Source organism: Nicotiana tabacum, chromosome 13, assembly GCF_000715075.1.
Source record: "Nicotiana tabacum cultivar K326 chromosome 13, ASM71507v2, whole genome shotgun sequence".
In the NCBI taxonomy this organism is placed as follows: domain Eukaryota; kingdom Viridiplantae; phylum Streptophyta; class Magnoliopsida; order Solanales; family Solanaceae; genus Nicotiana; species Nicotiana tabacum.
The window spans coordinates 49221627-49237629 of record NC_134092.1 but is presented as its reverse complement, the minus strand read 5'-3'; the positions used below and the strand labels follow the sequence as shown (position 1 = coordinate 49237629).

Sequence of the window (16003 nt, the reverse complement as noted above, 5' to 3'; positions counted from 1 at the left end):
CTCAATTATTTTCTTCATCACAAGAGAATCTATTTCAATGATGAGAGGGTGGAGTTGTATTTGAACACAGTGTGAAAGTCCTTCCATAATTGCCTTTGCCTCAGCTGCTATATTAGTTGACTGCCTATTCCTTCAGCTTTTGCAAACACCAAATCACCAGCATCATTCTTCACATAAAATCCTTTCGAGCTTGGCCCTGGATTCCCTCTACAAGCTCCATCAGTGTTGCATTTGTACCACCTAGCACCAAGCATCAACCATAGAACTCTTTTGGTAACAACTGGCTTATAGCCTTCAAAATATTTAACCATATTAGGCCAACTGAGGAGTATGCTATACAGCCACTTGTATCTATTCCTTTCCAGGTAGTGTAAGGTTTTTTTATCTCATGTACTATCTTATGAAAGGATATTACACCTCCTTCATACTTCGTTTTGTTCCTTCTTTTCCATAGTTCTCATGTGATAATTGCAGGTGCTTCTTGATACAATAGCCTCAATTTTATTCAACAATTTGCACCCCACCATGATCTGATGACCTGGTGAACTTGAACCAGGTTTATCACTAGTCCTCCAGCCTTTATGAACAACTGCCATACCTTTGTGGCAGTGTCACTTATAAGGAAAATATGTTAAAGAGTTTTCTGTTGTGTATGTATGCAACACCAACACTTAGACACAGTTAAGTAGCCCCATTTCCTCCATATATCATCTGTAGGTAGCTTCCCTCTCCATATACTCCACAAGAAAAATGATATCTTGAATGGTAAACCCCGCGTCCACATCATTTTGTATTCTGGATTTTGTCGATGCCAATGTCTTATTAATTGCCAAGCACTGTTTAGTGTGAATTTGCCTGAAGGTGTTGGCATACATATAGGTGTGTCCCAGTGTTCATCTGATTTATCAAAGTACACTTCCTGCCTTATATGGTTTTCAATGTCTTGTGGGAAGTTTATTTGTAAAATATGATCATTCCATCCAGCTCCTTGTCTCAGTTCTTCTACATCTTCAAATCTTCATTGATGTTGAATTTCTGTGGTACTACATGATAAAGTGATCCCAGATCAATCCAATTCTCATGCCAAACACTAGTAGTACCTCTATTTAACACCCATAATATTTCATGTTCCACCTGATCTCTTGCCTCAATTATTTTTCTCCACACATGTGATCCCTGTCTGAATTGTACCACAGTAGGTTGCTCTTTTTTGCAATATTTATTCCATATGAAATTCGACCACAATAATTTTGTTGTCCTAAATATCCACCACAGTTTGGCAAAGAGGGCCTTTGAAACATTAAATAAGGATCTGAAGACAATCCCTCCTTCCTCCTTAGGCAGACAAAGGTTTTCCTACTTTGCCCAATGTCTGCTCCTCCCCTCTTCTTTTGCACTCCAAAAGAATCTGGCAAATATCTTGTGCATGTGTTCAATGACATTGTTAGGTGGATCCAGAACTGAAAGTATGTGTGTTGGTAAGCTTTGTAGCACACTGGATATGAGAGTGGCTTTACCTTTTAAAGATAACAGCTTACCTTTCCAGGAATGTAATTTGGCTTTCATTTTCTAAACAAGGTCATTGTAATATTCTTTTCTTCTCCTTGTGTAGAAAATTAGAGAGCTTAGGTAAGTGAAGGGGAACTTTCCTTTATGAAAACCAGTGATTGAACCAACACTGTCAACCAATTGTGTAGCTGCATTAGCATGCATGTAGTATGAACTCTAGGACTTGTTGATTAACTGTCTAGATGTTTGTTCATATTGTGTGAGAACCTTAACAATTTTACCCAAACTGTATGTGTCCGCTGAACTGAAGATGATTGTATCATCAGCATATGCTAAATGGTTCAAAGGATCAACCCATTTTGGCATGCCATACCCTATGAATTTCTTGTCGTCAAACAGTTTGTTCGTTGTTCTTGTTAGGACTTCAGCAGATAAAATAAACAATGCAGGTGATAGAGGATCACCCTGCTTAACCCCCCTTGTTGATTTGAAGAAACTAGATTATTGACCATTAACTAGGACAGAGTACCAATTGTTAGCTAGCAAGTTCCAGATCATGATTATGTAATGTTCAGCAAATCCCATTCTCCCCAGTACATGAAGGACGTACTGCCATGAAACTCTATCATAGGCATTAGCCATGTCCAGTTTAATCACAATATTAGCTGGCTTCCCTCTCCTCTCAACCTAATATCAGTAACAATTTCCTGTGTGAGTAATATATTTTCAAAAATGCTTCTTCCCTTCACAAAGCCGGATTGGTTTGGTAATATCAAAGAAGGGAAGATCTTTTCCAACCTGTCATGCATTATCCTAGAGAACACTTTGTTGATGAAGTTTCTTAGGCTTATAGGCCTTAAGTCTGTAAAAGTTTCAACATGAGGTCTTTTAGGCATTAGAACTAGTGTGTGACTGATTTTGGTAGAGATGAGCCTTCAAAAAACCATTGAACCATGTTGAATATGTCCTCTCCCACAATTTCCCAGCAATGTTGGTAAAATAGTCCAGTGAAACCATCAGGTCCACTGGCACTGTCTCCACTTAGAGTAAAAACTGCATGCTTCACTTCTTCAAATGATGGGAATCTGCACAGTTTCATGTTTCGTTCCATAGTCACCATAGCAGGTATATTGTTAAGAATGTCAAAGTTTGTAGGATTACTTTCCTGTGTGAACTGTCTTCTAAAAAATTCTACTGCAGCTAAAGACATAAGCTCTTGAGATTCTAGCCAAGCACCATCTAAATTTTGAATTCTTTTGAGCTGAAGCTTCTGCCTCTTGCCGTTGATATAATTATGAAAAAATCTTGTGTTCCTATCATCTTCATCAAACCAAGTCATACCTTCCTTTTGCTTCCAAAACTGCTCCTCAAAGCTAAGATATTTCTTTAGCTCAGCTTGAGCTTTTTGGAGAACTATCCTATTCTCAATTGTTGGATCTTCTTCAAATAAAATCTCCTTCACTCTAACAATATCCTCTCTAATTGCAAGCTGCTTGAATATGTCACCATATGTTAGCATACACCAGTGAGACAGGGCAGTTTTAACTCTTTTTAACTTTAGCTTGAATATCAAGAAATGATCACCCATGAAATCTGCAAGCCAGTTCTGCCTTACCACATCCAGAAATGTGTCATGCTTTATCTAAAAGTTAAGAAACTTGAAAGGTTTAACAAACTGCATAGACTCTGCACCACAAGTCATCAATAGTGGTGCATGATCTGATACTGTTCTGATAAGATGCTCAACTTCAATTCTGGGGTATAGTTGTTGAAAATGTTGGTTGGCAAATATTCTATCTGGTCTTTTGAAGATGCATTCTGAGTTTGGTCGACCATTCCACCAGGTGAAGGGACTGCCTTTGTAGCCAACATCAAACAGAGCACAAGAATTGGCATAACAAGCAAAGTCTTCATATTCAGGTGGATAGACTGGTATCCCACCTATCTTCTCATCCTCATCCATTAGAACATTAAAGTCTCCTCCGACTACCCAAGGAATTTTCATATTACTTGTCAAATAATACAGGTTTTCCCACAGTTCAAGCCTCTCTAAAGGTGAGCATTTAGCATACACAAAAGTCATCATTATTTATTTGCAAATGTCCTGATGACAAACTCTAATTATGACCTGTTGCTCAGTGTCATTCACTACTTCCCATTCAGTCAATGCATCAAAGAACAACCAAATTTTACCATTGATGTTAGACATAGCAGCTTCCATACCTAGCCTTCTTCTGTATGTCTGGATATGTTTACAGTTTTCAAAAGGTTCCATAAGTGAAATGATAAAGAAACCATGTTCTCTTTGCATATTTATCACCCTTTGAAATGCCTGCTATGTGTTTACAGACCTTATGTTCCAAATTAAAGACTTGATCATCATTTAGATATTGAGGCTGCCCTTCTAGACAGTATTCTTTTAGGTTGATGGGCCTCCTTGTGTTGACCTTGTTTTCTTCCTTTTTTTCCACTCTTATTTTCTGCTCTAGGAGATAGATCAGCCTCCCTAACAACTGCTTTAAAGTTCCCTGCTATAGAATCATCATCCCCTTCATCTGCCTGTTTGTCATAATCACCTAAAGCTTACTAAGATTCCAGAGGTGCTGCATTGTGTGTTACAAGGTCATGTAACACTTGTATTGGAGAATTCAGTGGGATGTTTAGCTGTATGTTGAGTAGCTGCCCTGTTCTAGAAACACAAGCCATGGGAACTGGTTCCATTGTGCCAGATTGATAAGGAACCATAGCTTGTTGAAACCGAGCTTCAGTTGTTCCCTTAGTAGCCAGTTCATTATGATGTGAAGCTCCCAAAGATTGCTGCAACTTCCTGAACTGCAGAGCATAAATAAAGACAAGAGTTGGTTTGACTGTTGGTAGTTTTGCTTCTTGTAATCCATCAATAGTACAAAGCAATTCCCTTGGTAAATCACCCCCATCTCTGTCTCATCAATCTCTTCAGTCAAATCATGGTTGGCTGTAGACAAGTCTATTAAAAACTTTGATTGAGGAACTCGTGGAGTATCATTTGAAGCTTCAACTATTTTACTTTTATTTGTTGCAGAATTATGCCCAAACTTCTGCACGCCATCACTCCATAGTGGGCTATGACCTCTAGTAGTTCCGATCGATTTAGGTGATTCCACACATGTCTGTGAAGGTATCTCCTGGCAGGAGTGATTTAGTGGAGCATTCAGACCCCCCTTCTAAGTAGTAAAACTCCTCTTAACCCAATCAACCATTCTCACCTTTGTGGCTTTAATAAGTGCAGGAGATTGAATTTCTGCTATAGGAACATTGGAATGACATTGTTGGAGTACAATGGGATGATTTTGGTGATGTTGGTGTATATTATTTTTATTGGTTTTCATGATTGTTTGACTAGTTTCGGATCAATGAGAATTGGTTTGAGGTGCTAGAGAGGCATTAGAGCCGGTTATGAAACTTCGGAGCAAGGTAAGTCTCCTGTCTAACCCTGTGAGAGGGAATTTACCCCATAGGTATTATTCTTGTTATATGCTACATGTTGTGGGAGCTGCGCACGTATGAGGTGACGAGTGTCCGTGCGTATGCTAGAATTCCTGACTATGTCCGGGTAGACTTAGGTTCACGCCATGCTTTAATTGTACTAATTGAGTTATCCTTGCCTATTTAATTCCTTTATTTCACATTATGACCTGAGACTAGGCTTGCGTAGAGTGACAGACTCGCTATTGTAGAGATTTGACAAGCTACTTGATTAGTCGCAGAATAATTGTTCTTTCCCCTACGAATTTCACCCGTGTTGTGCGTTTGCATCGAAAAGCTTCCTTAAATTTCATAATTCACATGTATATTCGTGAGAGGGCTCAAGGACCCGTTAAAGCTTCTTATTCTTATAGGATCGAGACGTTCGCCTCGGCAGTATCATACTCTTATGGGGTCAGGCCGTTCGCCTTAGCAATATCATATTCTTATGGGATCATGCCATTCGCCACGACAGTATCATATTCTTATGGGATCGGGCCGTTTGCCTTGGCAGTATCATATTCTTATGGGATCGGGCCGTTCGCCTCGACTGTATCATATTCTTATGGGATCGGGCCTTTTGCCTCGGTAGTATCATATTCTTATAGGATCGGGCCGTTCACCTCGGCAATATCATGTATGATATTCTTATGGCATCGGGTCGTTCGCCTCGGCATTTCTATAAAATACTCTTATGGGATCGTGCCATTCGCCTCGGCAACTTCATGAAATACTCTTATGGGATCGGGCCGTTTTCTCGGCATAATCGTGCGTATTATTTGACAAAAAGCTAGTGTATCCGTGAGTTTTCATGATTTGAATTGTGACGACCTATCTGGTGGGGACTATTTTATATATATACTCCGATTGAGGAGGTAACCGATAATTGAGAGCTTGTGTTTACTGTTCAGAGGATGATCGTACCACGTACCTATATTTGTTTACACTGTTTATTTACCATTCCTCATACTTGTTTACTTTCTATTGTACTTGATTAATTGGACCACTAGTATGTGTCGACGTCGATCTCTCGTCACTACTTCTCCGGGGTTAGGCTAGATACTTACTAGGTACACGTTGATTTACGTACTCATGCTACACTTATGCAGTTTTGTGCAGGTATATATATTTCTGGTGGTCTTTTGGGCACATGGGCACAACTATTATGGGGACTTCATGGTGAGCTGCATCCCATGTTACAATCTACAATATACGGAGTCTCCATCAGATCTATTTGCATTTTTCTTGTTTAACTTGTATTCCAGACATATGCTGTATTGTTATTGTACCTTCTAGTAGATACTCATGCACTTATGACATCGGATTTTAGGGGTGTTCTTGAATTTATTTATGGATTGTTTACATTGATACACTTTTACTCATTATTTTAATTAAATTGTACAAAACTACGATTTATTTTAATGCATTGACCTATCTATCTAAATAAGATTCATGATTTTAAAAATAATAAAATGGATAATTAAGTGTTGGCTTGCCTAACAGCAACGTTGGGCGCCATCACGGTTTATAGTGGATTTTGGGTCGTGACAGCTTGGTATCAGAGCACTAGGTTCACTTAGGTCTCACGAGTCATGAGTAAGTCTAGTAGAGTCTTACAGATCGGTACTGAGACATTTGTACTTATCTTCGAGAGGCTACAGGGCTGTTAGGAGCACTTCCCTTCTTGATTCCTCGTCGTGCGATTTGATTCCATTGAGGCTTATGCCTTCATTTCCTTCCTACTCATATTTTATACGGTGTGGAGTGCTTTTTATCAATTGAGAACCGATGAGTTGTGAAGATGCTACAGATGCGGTGCTGGATGCTCTTCTCTGCGAATGTGGGCGGACCATTATTGCCGCCTTATGGAGGAATGTTCTGCCATTTCAGCCCAGTGTTGGTATTGCCTACGTTCGAGATTTGATATCTCCGAATTTGATGAAATTCTTGTTAATATTTGTGTCGCCATCCTTGAATAAATTCATTGAGGCTCATCGGCATGTTGGGCTTTATTTGGTTGCCTCTGGGAATGGTGTTGGGAGTTGGAACCTAAGAGGAAGTTATCAGATAGGGTTGTGCATTGCGACTTTAGAATCGGACTAGCGTTTCCAGTGTTGATGGTTCGAGGGAGATGATCTCTGAGGTGGTTTCTATGCTTGGGAATTTTGAATGTGACGAGAAGGGCTTGATTGGAATATAGGAAAAAGTGAAGTATTCGATCATTGTCTTGGATGCAATACGACTTCGAATTCCAAACACGTTGTTGGACCTTCGGGTGATGTTAATGAATGAAGGGATTCTTATGGCCGGCGAATCAGTGTGGACCCAGGGAGGTTAGTTGATTTCATGATGGATGTAACTATAGCAATGACGTTAGTGGAGGTCAATATGAGGTTACATGTGTGGTCTATCTATTGTGAACAGGTTAGCGGTTGCGTGGTTTTGAGGAGGTTCCTACAATGAGTTCTACTTCTATCCAACATGGGATGTATGTTTTGCGATGTGAGCTTGGGTCACTTGAAGAAGATTGTACGACTGTCAGGAGGTCGAGTCTGTGATTGTGACTGATAATTCGGGATGTGTTAGGATTAGTACAACAAGAACTTATGAGGAATTTGGCTGAGTAACGATGTGGGATTATGGTAACTGGGGGGAAGAGGTCATTGTGGGGGTCTGGATCTATGTGACTATAGTGTAAAGCTAAGTGGGGGAGCTCACCGTTTACGATTGGGTCACGTGGTTGTGTGCTTGTCGGTGCATTGGTAGAATTAATTATGACGAAGAAAAGGAAATATCAGGGGTAATTCGGACAAAGGACTTGAGGAATGCGTGCTACATCTCACCCTATCGATTCGTGTGCAGGTATTGGGATGACTTAGTGTTTATGCTTCTAGTGGATGTGATGTATAATAAAAGAATTCATCCAGTTGCTTCTTTAGAAGTGTTCATGTGCTAAGGGAGCACCCGTGTTTGGTTATGTACTCGGGACCAGGGCAGAGTGGGTGACTCTTAATAATGGTCCAAATGGGTTTTAGAATTAAAGTGCGGTGTTTAAAGATTTTTGGGTTCGTTATGTGGCTGAGGACTGGGTTTTGCAGCAGAGTATGAAGAACAATCGGGGAATTTCTATGTTATCATCAGGTCTACGGTGCAGTGTCAGAGAAATGAGACAAACAACTTCTGGTTCGTAGGAGGCCTTTCAGAATGGGTGTATCAGCTGAAAATACTATTGAGTTCCTAAGGAGGGTATGAGATGGCTCATGGGTATTGAGATGATGTGGTCTTGTAATCTGGGCTACTAGGTACGAGTGTTGTTTGAGGTCTGTTATGTGTTTGAATTGAGCTACTATTATTTCGAAGGCAAGCCCGGAGTAAATTGGAAGAAGTTGGGTCAGTTAGCAATGGTTTAGATCAGCATGGTGGTGGAAATGATCAATTCCTTCACTGTGTTAAGGATATACAGGTGATTTGTGGCTATACGTGTGGGCTTAACAACCTCCATGATTTGATTGATTTGGAAGTATTTGACTCTAATGGCCTTGTTATATGTAAATGAATCCCGAAAGAATTATGGTGGTTTAGACCACAATTTGAGGTTTGATTTTTTACGGTTATGGGAATTTGGTTGCGTGTTACAATTGTTCTTCTAAATTAAGTGGAGTAAAAGGGGTTCTAGACGATGAAGTGCGTATTCTACTGTTGGATCAAGGGTTATGATGAAATTCTTGGACTCTCGCGTAACGGCAGGATAGGTGCGGTGAGCGTTGAGCGGTATAGTAATTAGAAGTTGAGTATCAAAGTTGCGGTTCGGTTTTGATAAGCATGTCATGATCTCAGAGGAGCACGGGAAGATTTCAGATGTTCGGAATGTGCTGGCACTATTTTCGGGCAGCCTCATGATGGTCTATTTTGTGGAAGAAGTGTTGGGTATTGAAATGCGGATGCTTGACTATCACTATGGAAATAGCATGGTCGATGGCCATTAAGAAGTTGGGATATTAAAAGTGTTTTAGATTTGTCCCACATTGGACAATATCTCTTCTTTCCTGTTTAACATGAAGGCTGGTATAGACCAAATCCAAAAGTGGTATTAATTTTCCTCCATTTTGCATTTCACATGAAATGGAAGTTCTGCTAAAAAGGATAATGGAATACGTGAAAGAGAACTCACTGATATTACCCCATACGCAAAAGCTCATTGGATATAACTATATTCTACACCTATAAATAGATGCACGAATATGCATAACTCCCTTGGTGCCAGAGATTTTGGCATTCCACGGGGATTGCACGGGATCGCAATTAATAATCTATATGTAACAATTAATCTAAGATAGCTAGAGTATTTGCCCATAAATTATTATCGCTTAACTCATAAGCTTCTATTAATCATGGTTATTAATATCATTACTTTGTCTAATTTAAAATTCTTTTGAGGACTCCTCCCACAATACACAAAAAGAGATAAACAAGATCACATCAAACAAACAGTACATCTTTCATACTGGAAGAGACCATATGCCATAGCAACAACAATAAACAAAATTCCAGTTTTTGCTCCTACGCAATAACAATCAGTATTCAACACTAAATCAATGTTCACCACAACTTTCAGCATTCTAAACAGCCCAAACAGAGAACCTTCAACTAGAAAGAAAAAGAGAAAGAGATTCTGGTTTTAAGCGAATAAGAATAAAGAATCTTCAGAAGACAGAAAGAATAAACTTACTTTGCCGGATGATATTGCCGGTTGATGCCAGCTGTAACGATCCGACCGGTCGTTTTGGATTTTAGCGCGTCGCTCAGCGGTTTGGAGCCTTGGGTAGCTTCACTTCATGTATTATTACTTGTACGCGTAGTCGGATCTGAATTTCGGGAAGTTCAGAGTTGATTCGGATGGAAAATTCTCATTTCGAAAGCTTTAAGTTGGAAGAGTTGACTAAGGTTTGACTTTTGAGTAAACGATCTCGGAATCGGGATTTGATATTTCCAATAGGTTCGTATGATGATTCTGTACTTGGGCGTATGTTCGGGTTGAGTATCGGGTCGCCCAGGAGCATTTCGGCGCTTATTGTGGAAGGTTGACATTTTAAAATTTTTAGAATTTTCTAAGTTTGGTTTGAGGTAGATTTTGGTATTATCGATGTCAGTTAGGGGTTCCAAGCCTTGGAATAGGTTCGTATCATGATTTATGACTTGCACGTAAAGTTTGGCATCATTCCGGAATATTTAATTATGAATCGGACGCGTTCGTCAAAGTTTGAATGTTTGAAAGTTGAAAGAAGGTTTCAATCGACGATTCATAGTTTTGATGTTGTTTGGTGTGATTTCAGGTCTCGAACAGGTTCGTGTTATATTTTGGGACTTGTTAGTATGATTGGACGGGGTCCCGGAGGCCTCAGGTGTGATTCGGAGTGGTTTCAGACCATTTTCCCTTGTTTTACAACTGCTGGTGCTGGTGTCTGGTTTTGTTCTTCGCGAACGCGAAGAGTCTCATGCGTTCGCGAAGAAGGATTTTGGGGCTGCTGGGATTTGCTCATCGCGAACGTGAAGCAGGAGTCGCGAATGGGGAGAAAAGCCTGGGGTAGCCTACGCGTACGTGACTTGGAGGTCGCGAACACGAAAAAGGAAGGGGAGTTGGGGCCTGACAGGCGTTACGCCTTCGCAAACGCGGCTCGTGGCCCACGAACGTGAAAGGCAGATGTCAGAAGGCTTTGCGAACGCGACGTGGAGGTCGCGAACGCGTAGAGGAAATTTTGGAGGCCGTGATTTTGGTCTTCGTGATCGCGATGGTTTTTCCGCGATCGCGAAGAAGAGCGGGCTTGGGCAGGTTGATTTAATACGAGACTTAGCCCATTTTTCTCCCATTTTTCATTTGATTGGGCGATATTTGGAGCTCATAGAGGGAATATTTTCATCATCTATATCAAGATAAGTAATTCCCGCATATTGTTAGCTAACTACATGGATTCTACAAGGATTTAAAAATAGAAATTAGTAGAAATTGTGAGAGTTTGAAAGAAACCTAGAATTTGATATTTTTTGATTTTGACCACGAAATTAAAAATGGAATTGGGAATACATTATATTATTAAATTCATAAAGTTATGGGTAATGTTTATCTTCGAGGGTTGACTTTGTTGACTTTTCGAGGAGAATTGGAAAGTGTTATAAATTAATTTTTTAAGCAAATAATCCATTAGGTTATTCACCTAGCAGCTGTTATATTAAATAAATCCCAGAATGGGTCCGTGAATTATAAATTGTTCAAATGAATCAAAAATATAAAGGTAATCACACGACTAGTGCTAGTTGTTACAAAGTAGCAACAACCTATAGCAGTAGTGCATGTAACACAATGTGTATTTGAAGACTTCCAGTCTGAATTGCCGCTTTTGCCTTGGCACACCAATTGCAAACTAATATGTGTAGCACCTACAACGCTCTCACCAGGCGCCATTGTTTGCAAACCGAAGGAAAAGGCAAGTATGAAGCCATAAAAGCTGCAGCAAAGTAGATTGGACATCTTTAATGGAGTCTGGAGGAACTTGAATGCCATCGGTTATGGTGAAATGATTATACTTAATGCTCAATGTTGTTGATCCTGCTTGATAGCTTTGGAATCCAACTCAGTGCGCATTGAAATCACTCCAATACTACTGGATAATTATCCAATAATACATGACACGACTGATGATGTAGCATATTTGAAGTGAGGTGTGATATAAGTACACGGTGTCCATATGAATTCCAAGATTTGTATGCTCTTGTCAGTGTTGGCTGAGTTATGCAGCGTATGGAGTATACGATCTCGTATCAATGTGTGTTCCATACTTAGTTTTCTACTTCCTTTGCGTGGTTGAGGCATTTGAACATCATATGTTTGGGGAGCATGTTGTGTTGCTGAAACATCCATTTATTTGCTTCGAAATAACCACAAGAAATGTGTTTTTGAAGGCATGTATCTTACAGTATTAACTGTATTCAATCAGGTGCCCTTCTTCTTGCAGTCCTAACCCTAAGGTTAGGTAATTGTGCATTGTCTTGGTTTATTAAAGTCTTTCCTGCCTTTGGTAATTCCTGAAATGATTGATATGTTACAGGACCTGCAAAAGAAAAAGCAATGTTAGCTAAGTAGTCTGCTACAGAGTTGCCTTCTCGTTGGACATGTTAAAATAGCACATTGAAATGCTCCTTCATGTCATTGATCTTCTTCATGTCTTTCCCAATACCCTAAGGAACCTCCCATTCACCCTCAATTATTTTCTTCATCACAAGAGAATCTATTTCAATGATGAGAGGGTGGAGTTGTATTTGAACACAGTGTGAAAGTCCTTCCATAATTGCCTTTGCCTCAGCTGCTATATTAGTTGACTGCCTATTCCTTCAGCTTTTGCAAACACCAAATCACCAGCATCATTTTTCACATAAAATCCTTTCAAGCTTGGCCCTGGATTCCCTCTACAAGCTCCATCAGTATTGCATTTGTACCACCTAGCACCAAGCATCAACCATAGAACTCTTTTGGTAACAACTGGCTTATAGCCTTCAAAATATTTAACCATATTAGGCCAACTGAGGAGTATGCTATACAACCACTTGTATCTATTCCTTTCCAGGTAGTGTAAGGTTTTGTTTATCTCATGTACTATCTTATGAAAGGATATTACACCTCCTTCATACTTCGTTTTGTTCCTTCTTTTTCATAGTTCCCATGTGATAATTGCAGGTGCTACTTGATACAATGGCCTCAATTTTATTCAACAATTTGCACCCCACCATGATCTGATGACCTGGTGAACTTGAACCAGGTTTACCACCAGTCCTCCAGCCTTTATGAACAACTGCCATACCTTTGTGGCAGTGTCACTTGTAAGGAAAATATGTTAAAGAGTTTTCTGTTGTGTATGTATGCAACACCAGCACTTAGACATAGTTAAGTAGCCCCATCTCCTCCATATATCATCTGTAGGTAGCTTCCCTCTCCATATACTTCACAAGAAAAATGATATCTTGAATGGTAAACCCCGCGTCCGCATCATTTTATATTCTGGATTTTGTCGATGCCAATGTCTTATTAATTGCCAAGCACTGTTTAGTGTGAATTTGCCTGAAGGTGTTGGCATACATATAGGTGTGTCCCAGTGTTCATCTGATTTGTCAAAGTACACTTCCTGCCTTATATGGTTTGCAATGTCTTGTGGGAAGTTTATTTGTAAAATATGATCATTCCATCCAGCTCCTTGTCTCAGTTCTTCTACATCTTCAAATCTTCATTGATGTTGAATTTCTGTGGTACTACATAATAAAGTGATCCCAGACCAATCCAATTCTCATGCCAAACACTAGTAGTACCTCTATTTAACACCCATAATATTTCATGTTCCACCTGATCTCTTGCCTCAATTATTTTTCTCCACACATGTGATCCCTGTCTGAATTGTACCATAGTAGGTTGCTCTTTTTTGCAATATTTATTCCATATGAAATTCGACCACAATAATAATTTTTTGTCCTAAATATCCACCACAGTTTGGCAAAGAGGGCCTTTGAAACATCAAATAAGGATCTGAAGACAATCCCTCCTTCCTCCTTAGGCAGACAAAGGTTTTCCTACTTTGCCCAATGTCTGCTCCTCCCCTCTTCTTTTGCACTCCAAAAGAACCTGGCAAATATCTTGTGCATGTGTTCAATGACGTTGTTAGGTGGATCCAGAACTGAAAGTATGTGTGTTGGTAAGCTTTGTAGCACACTGGATATGAGAGTGGCTTTACCTTCTAAAGATAACAGCTTACCTTTCCAGGAATGTAATTTGGCTTTCATTTTCTAAACAAGGTCATTGTAATATTCTTTTCTTCTCCTTGTGTAGAAAATTAGAGAGCTTAGGTAAGTGAAGGGGAACTTTCCTTTACGAAAACCAGTGATTGAACCAACACTGTCAACCAATTGTGTAGCTGCATTAGCATGCATGTAGTATGAACTCTAGGACTTGTTGATTAACTGTCCAGATGTTTGTTCATATTGTGTGAGAACCTTAACAATTTTACCCAAACTGTATGTGTCCGCTGAACTGAAGATGATTGTATCATCAGCATATGCTAAATGGTTCAAAGGATCAATCCATTTTGGCATGCCATACCCTATGAATTTCTTGTCGTCAAACAGTTTGTTCGTTGTTCTTGTTAGGACTTCAGCAGATAAAATAAACAATGCAGGTGATAGAGGATCACCCTGCTTAACCTCCCTTGTTGATTTGAAGAAACTAGATTATTGACCATTAACTAGGACAGAGTACCAATTGTTAGCTAGCAAGTTCCAGATCATGATTATGTAATGTTCAGCAAATCCCATTCTCCCCAGTACATGAAGGGCGTACTGCCATGAAACTCTATCATAGGCATTAGCCATGTCCAGTTTAATCACAACATTAGCTGGCTTCCCTCTCCTCTCAACCTAATATCAGTAACAATTTCCTGTGTGAGTAATATATTTTCAAAAATGCTTCTTCCCTTCACAAAGCCGGATTGGTTTGGTGATATCAAAGAAGGGAAGATCTTTTCCAACCTGTCATGCATTATCCTAGAGAACACTTTGTTGATGAAGTTTCTTAGGCTTATAGGCCTTAAGTCTGTAAAAGTTTCAACATGAGGTCTTTTAGGCATTAGAACTAGTGTGTGACTGATTTTGGTAGAGATGAGCCTTCAAAAAACCATTGAACCATGTTGAATATGTCCTCTCCCACAATTTCCCAGCAATGTTGGTAAAATAGTCCAGTGAAACCATCAGGTCCACTGGCACTGTCTCCACTTAGAGTAAAAACTGCATGCTTCACTTCTTCAAATGATGGGAATCTGCACAGTTTCATATTTCGTTCCATAGTCACCATAGCAGGTATATTGTTAAGAATGTCAAAGTTTGTAGGATTACTTTCCTGTGTGAACTGTCTTCTGAAAAATTCTACTGCAGCTAAAGACATAAGCTCTTGAGATTCTAGCCAAGCATCATCTGAATTTTGAATTCTTTTGAGCTGAAGCTTCTGCCTCTTGCCGTTGACATAATTATGAAAAAAATCTTGTGTTCCTATCATCTTCATCAAACCAAGTCATACCTTCCTTTTGCTTCCAAAACTGCTCCTCAAAGCTAAGATATTTCTTTAGCTCAGCTTGAGCTTTTTGGAGAACTATCCTATTCTCAATTGTTGGATCTTCTTCAAATAAAATCTCCTTCACTCTAACAATATCCTCTCTAATTGCAAGCTTCTTGAATATGTCACCATATGTTAGCATACACCAGTGAGACAGGGCAGTTTTAACTCTTTTTAACTTTAGCTTGAATATCAAGAAATGATCACCCATAAAATCTGCAAGCCAGTTCTGCCTTACCACATCCAGAAATGTGTCATGCTTTATCCAAAAGTTAAGAAACTTGAAAGGTTTAACAAACTGCATAGACTCTGCACCACAAGTCATCAATAGTGGTGCATGATCTGATACTGTTCTGATAAGATGCTCAACTTCAATTCTAGGGTATAGTTGTTGAAAATGTTGGTTGACAAATATTCTATCTAGTCTTTTGAAGATGCATTCTGAGTTTTGTCGACCATTCCACCAGGTGAAGGGACTGCCTTTGTAGCCAACATCAAACAGAGCTTAAGAATTGGCACAACAAGCAAAGTCTTCATATTCAGGTGGATAGACTGGTATCCCACCTATCTTCTCATCCTCAGCTATTAGAACATTAAAGTCTCCTCCGACTACCCAAGGAATTTTCATATTACTTGTCAAATAATACAGGTTTTCCCACAGTTCAAGCCTCTCTAAAGGTGAGCATTTAGCATACACAAAAGTCATCATTATTTGTATGCAAATGTCCTGATGACAAACTCTAATTATGACCTGTTGCTCAGTGTCATTCACTACTTCCCATTCAGTCAATGCATCAAAGAACAACCAAATTTTACCATTGATGTTAGACATAGCAGCTTCCATAC

At 39.5% G+C, this 16003-nt stretch overlaps 2 protein-coding genes across 2 annotated transcripts; both read right to left on the bottom strand.

The window, feature by feature from the left end:
* Nucleotides 1–1725: 1725 nt before the first annotated feature.
* LOC107761180 (uncharacterized) lies at nucleotides 1726–3592 on the bottom strand. The gene is made up of 4 exons (XM_075228777.1): nucleotides 3236–3592; nucleotides 2462–3151; nucleotides 2039–2196; nucleotides 1726–1987 (listed from the first exon to the last, which is right to left on the bottom strand). The coding sequence occupies exons 1-4, from the start codon at nucleotides 3590–3592 to the stop codon at nucleotides 1726–1728; spliced, it is 1467 nt and encodes a 488-aa protein (XP_075084878.1).
* A 10403-nt stretch (nucleotides 3593–13995) lies between these two features.
* LOC142168116 (uncharacterized) lies at nucleotides 13996–15482 on the bottom strand. The gene is made up of 4 exons (XM_075228776.1): nucleotides 15122–15482; nucleotides 14732–15018; nucleotides 14309–14466; nucleotides 13996–14257 (listed from the first exon to the last, which is right to left on the bottom strand). Exons 1-4 carry the CDS (start codon nucleotides 15480–15482, stop codon nucleotides 13996–13998), a joined length of 1068 nt encoding a protein of 355 aa, XP_075084877.1.
* Between the last annotated feature and the right edge of the window lie 521 nt (nucleotides 15483–16003).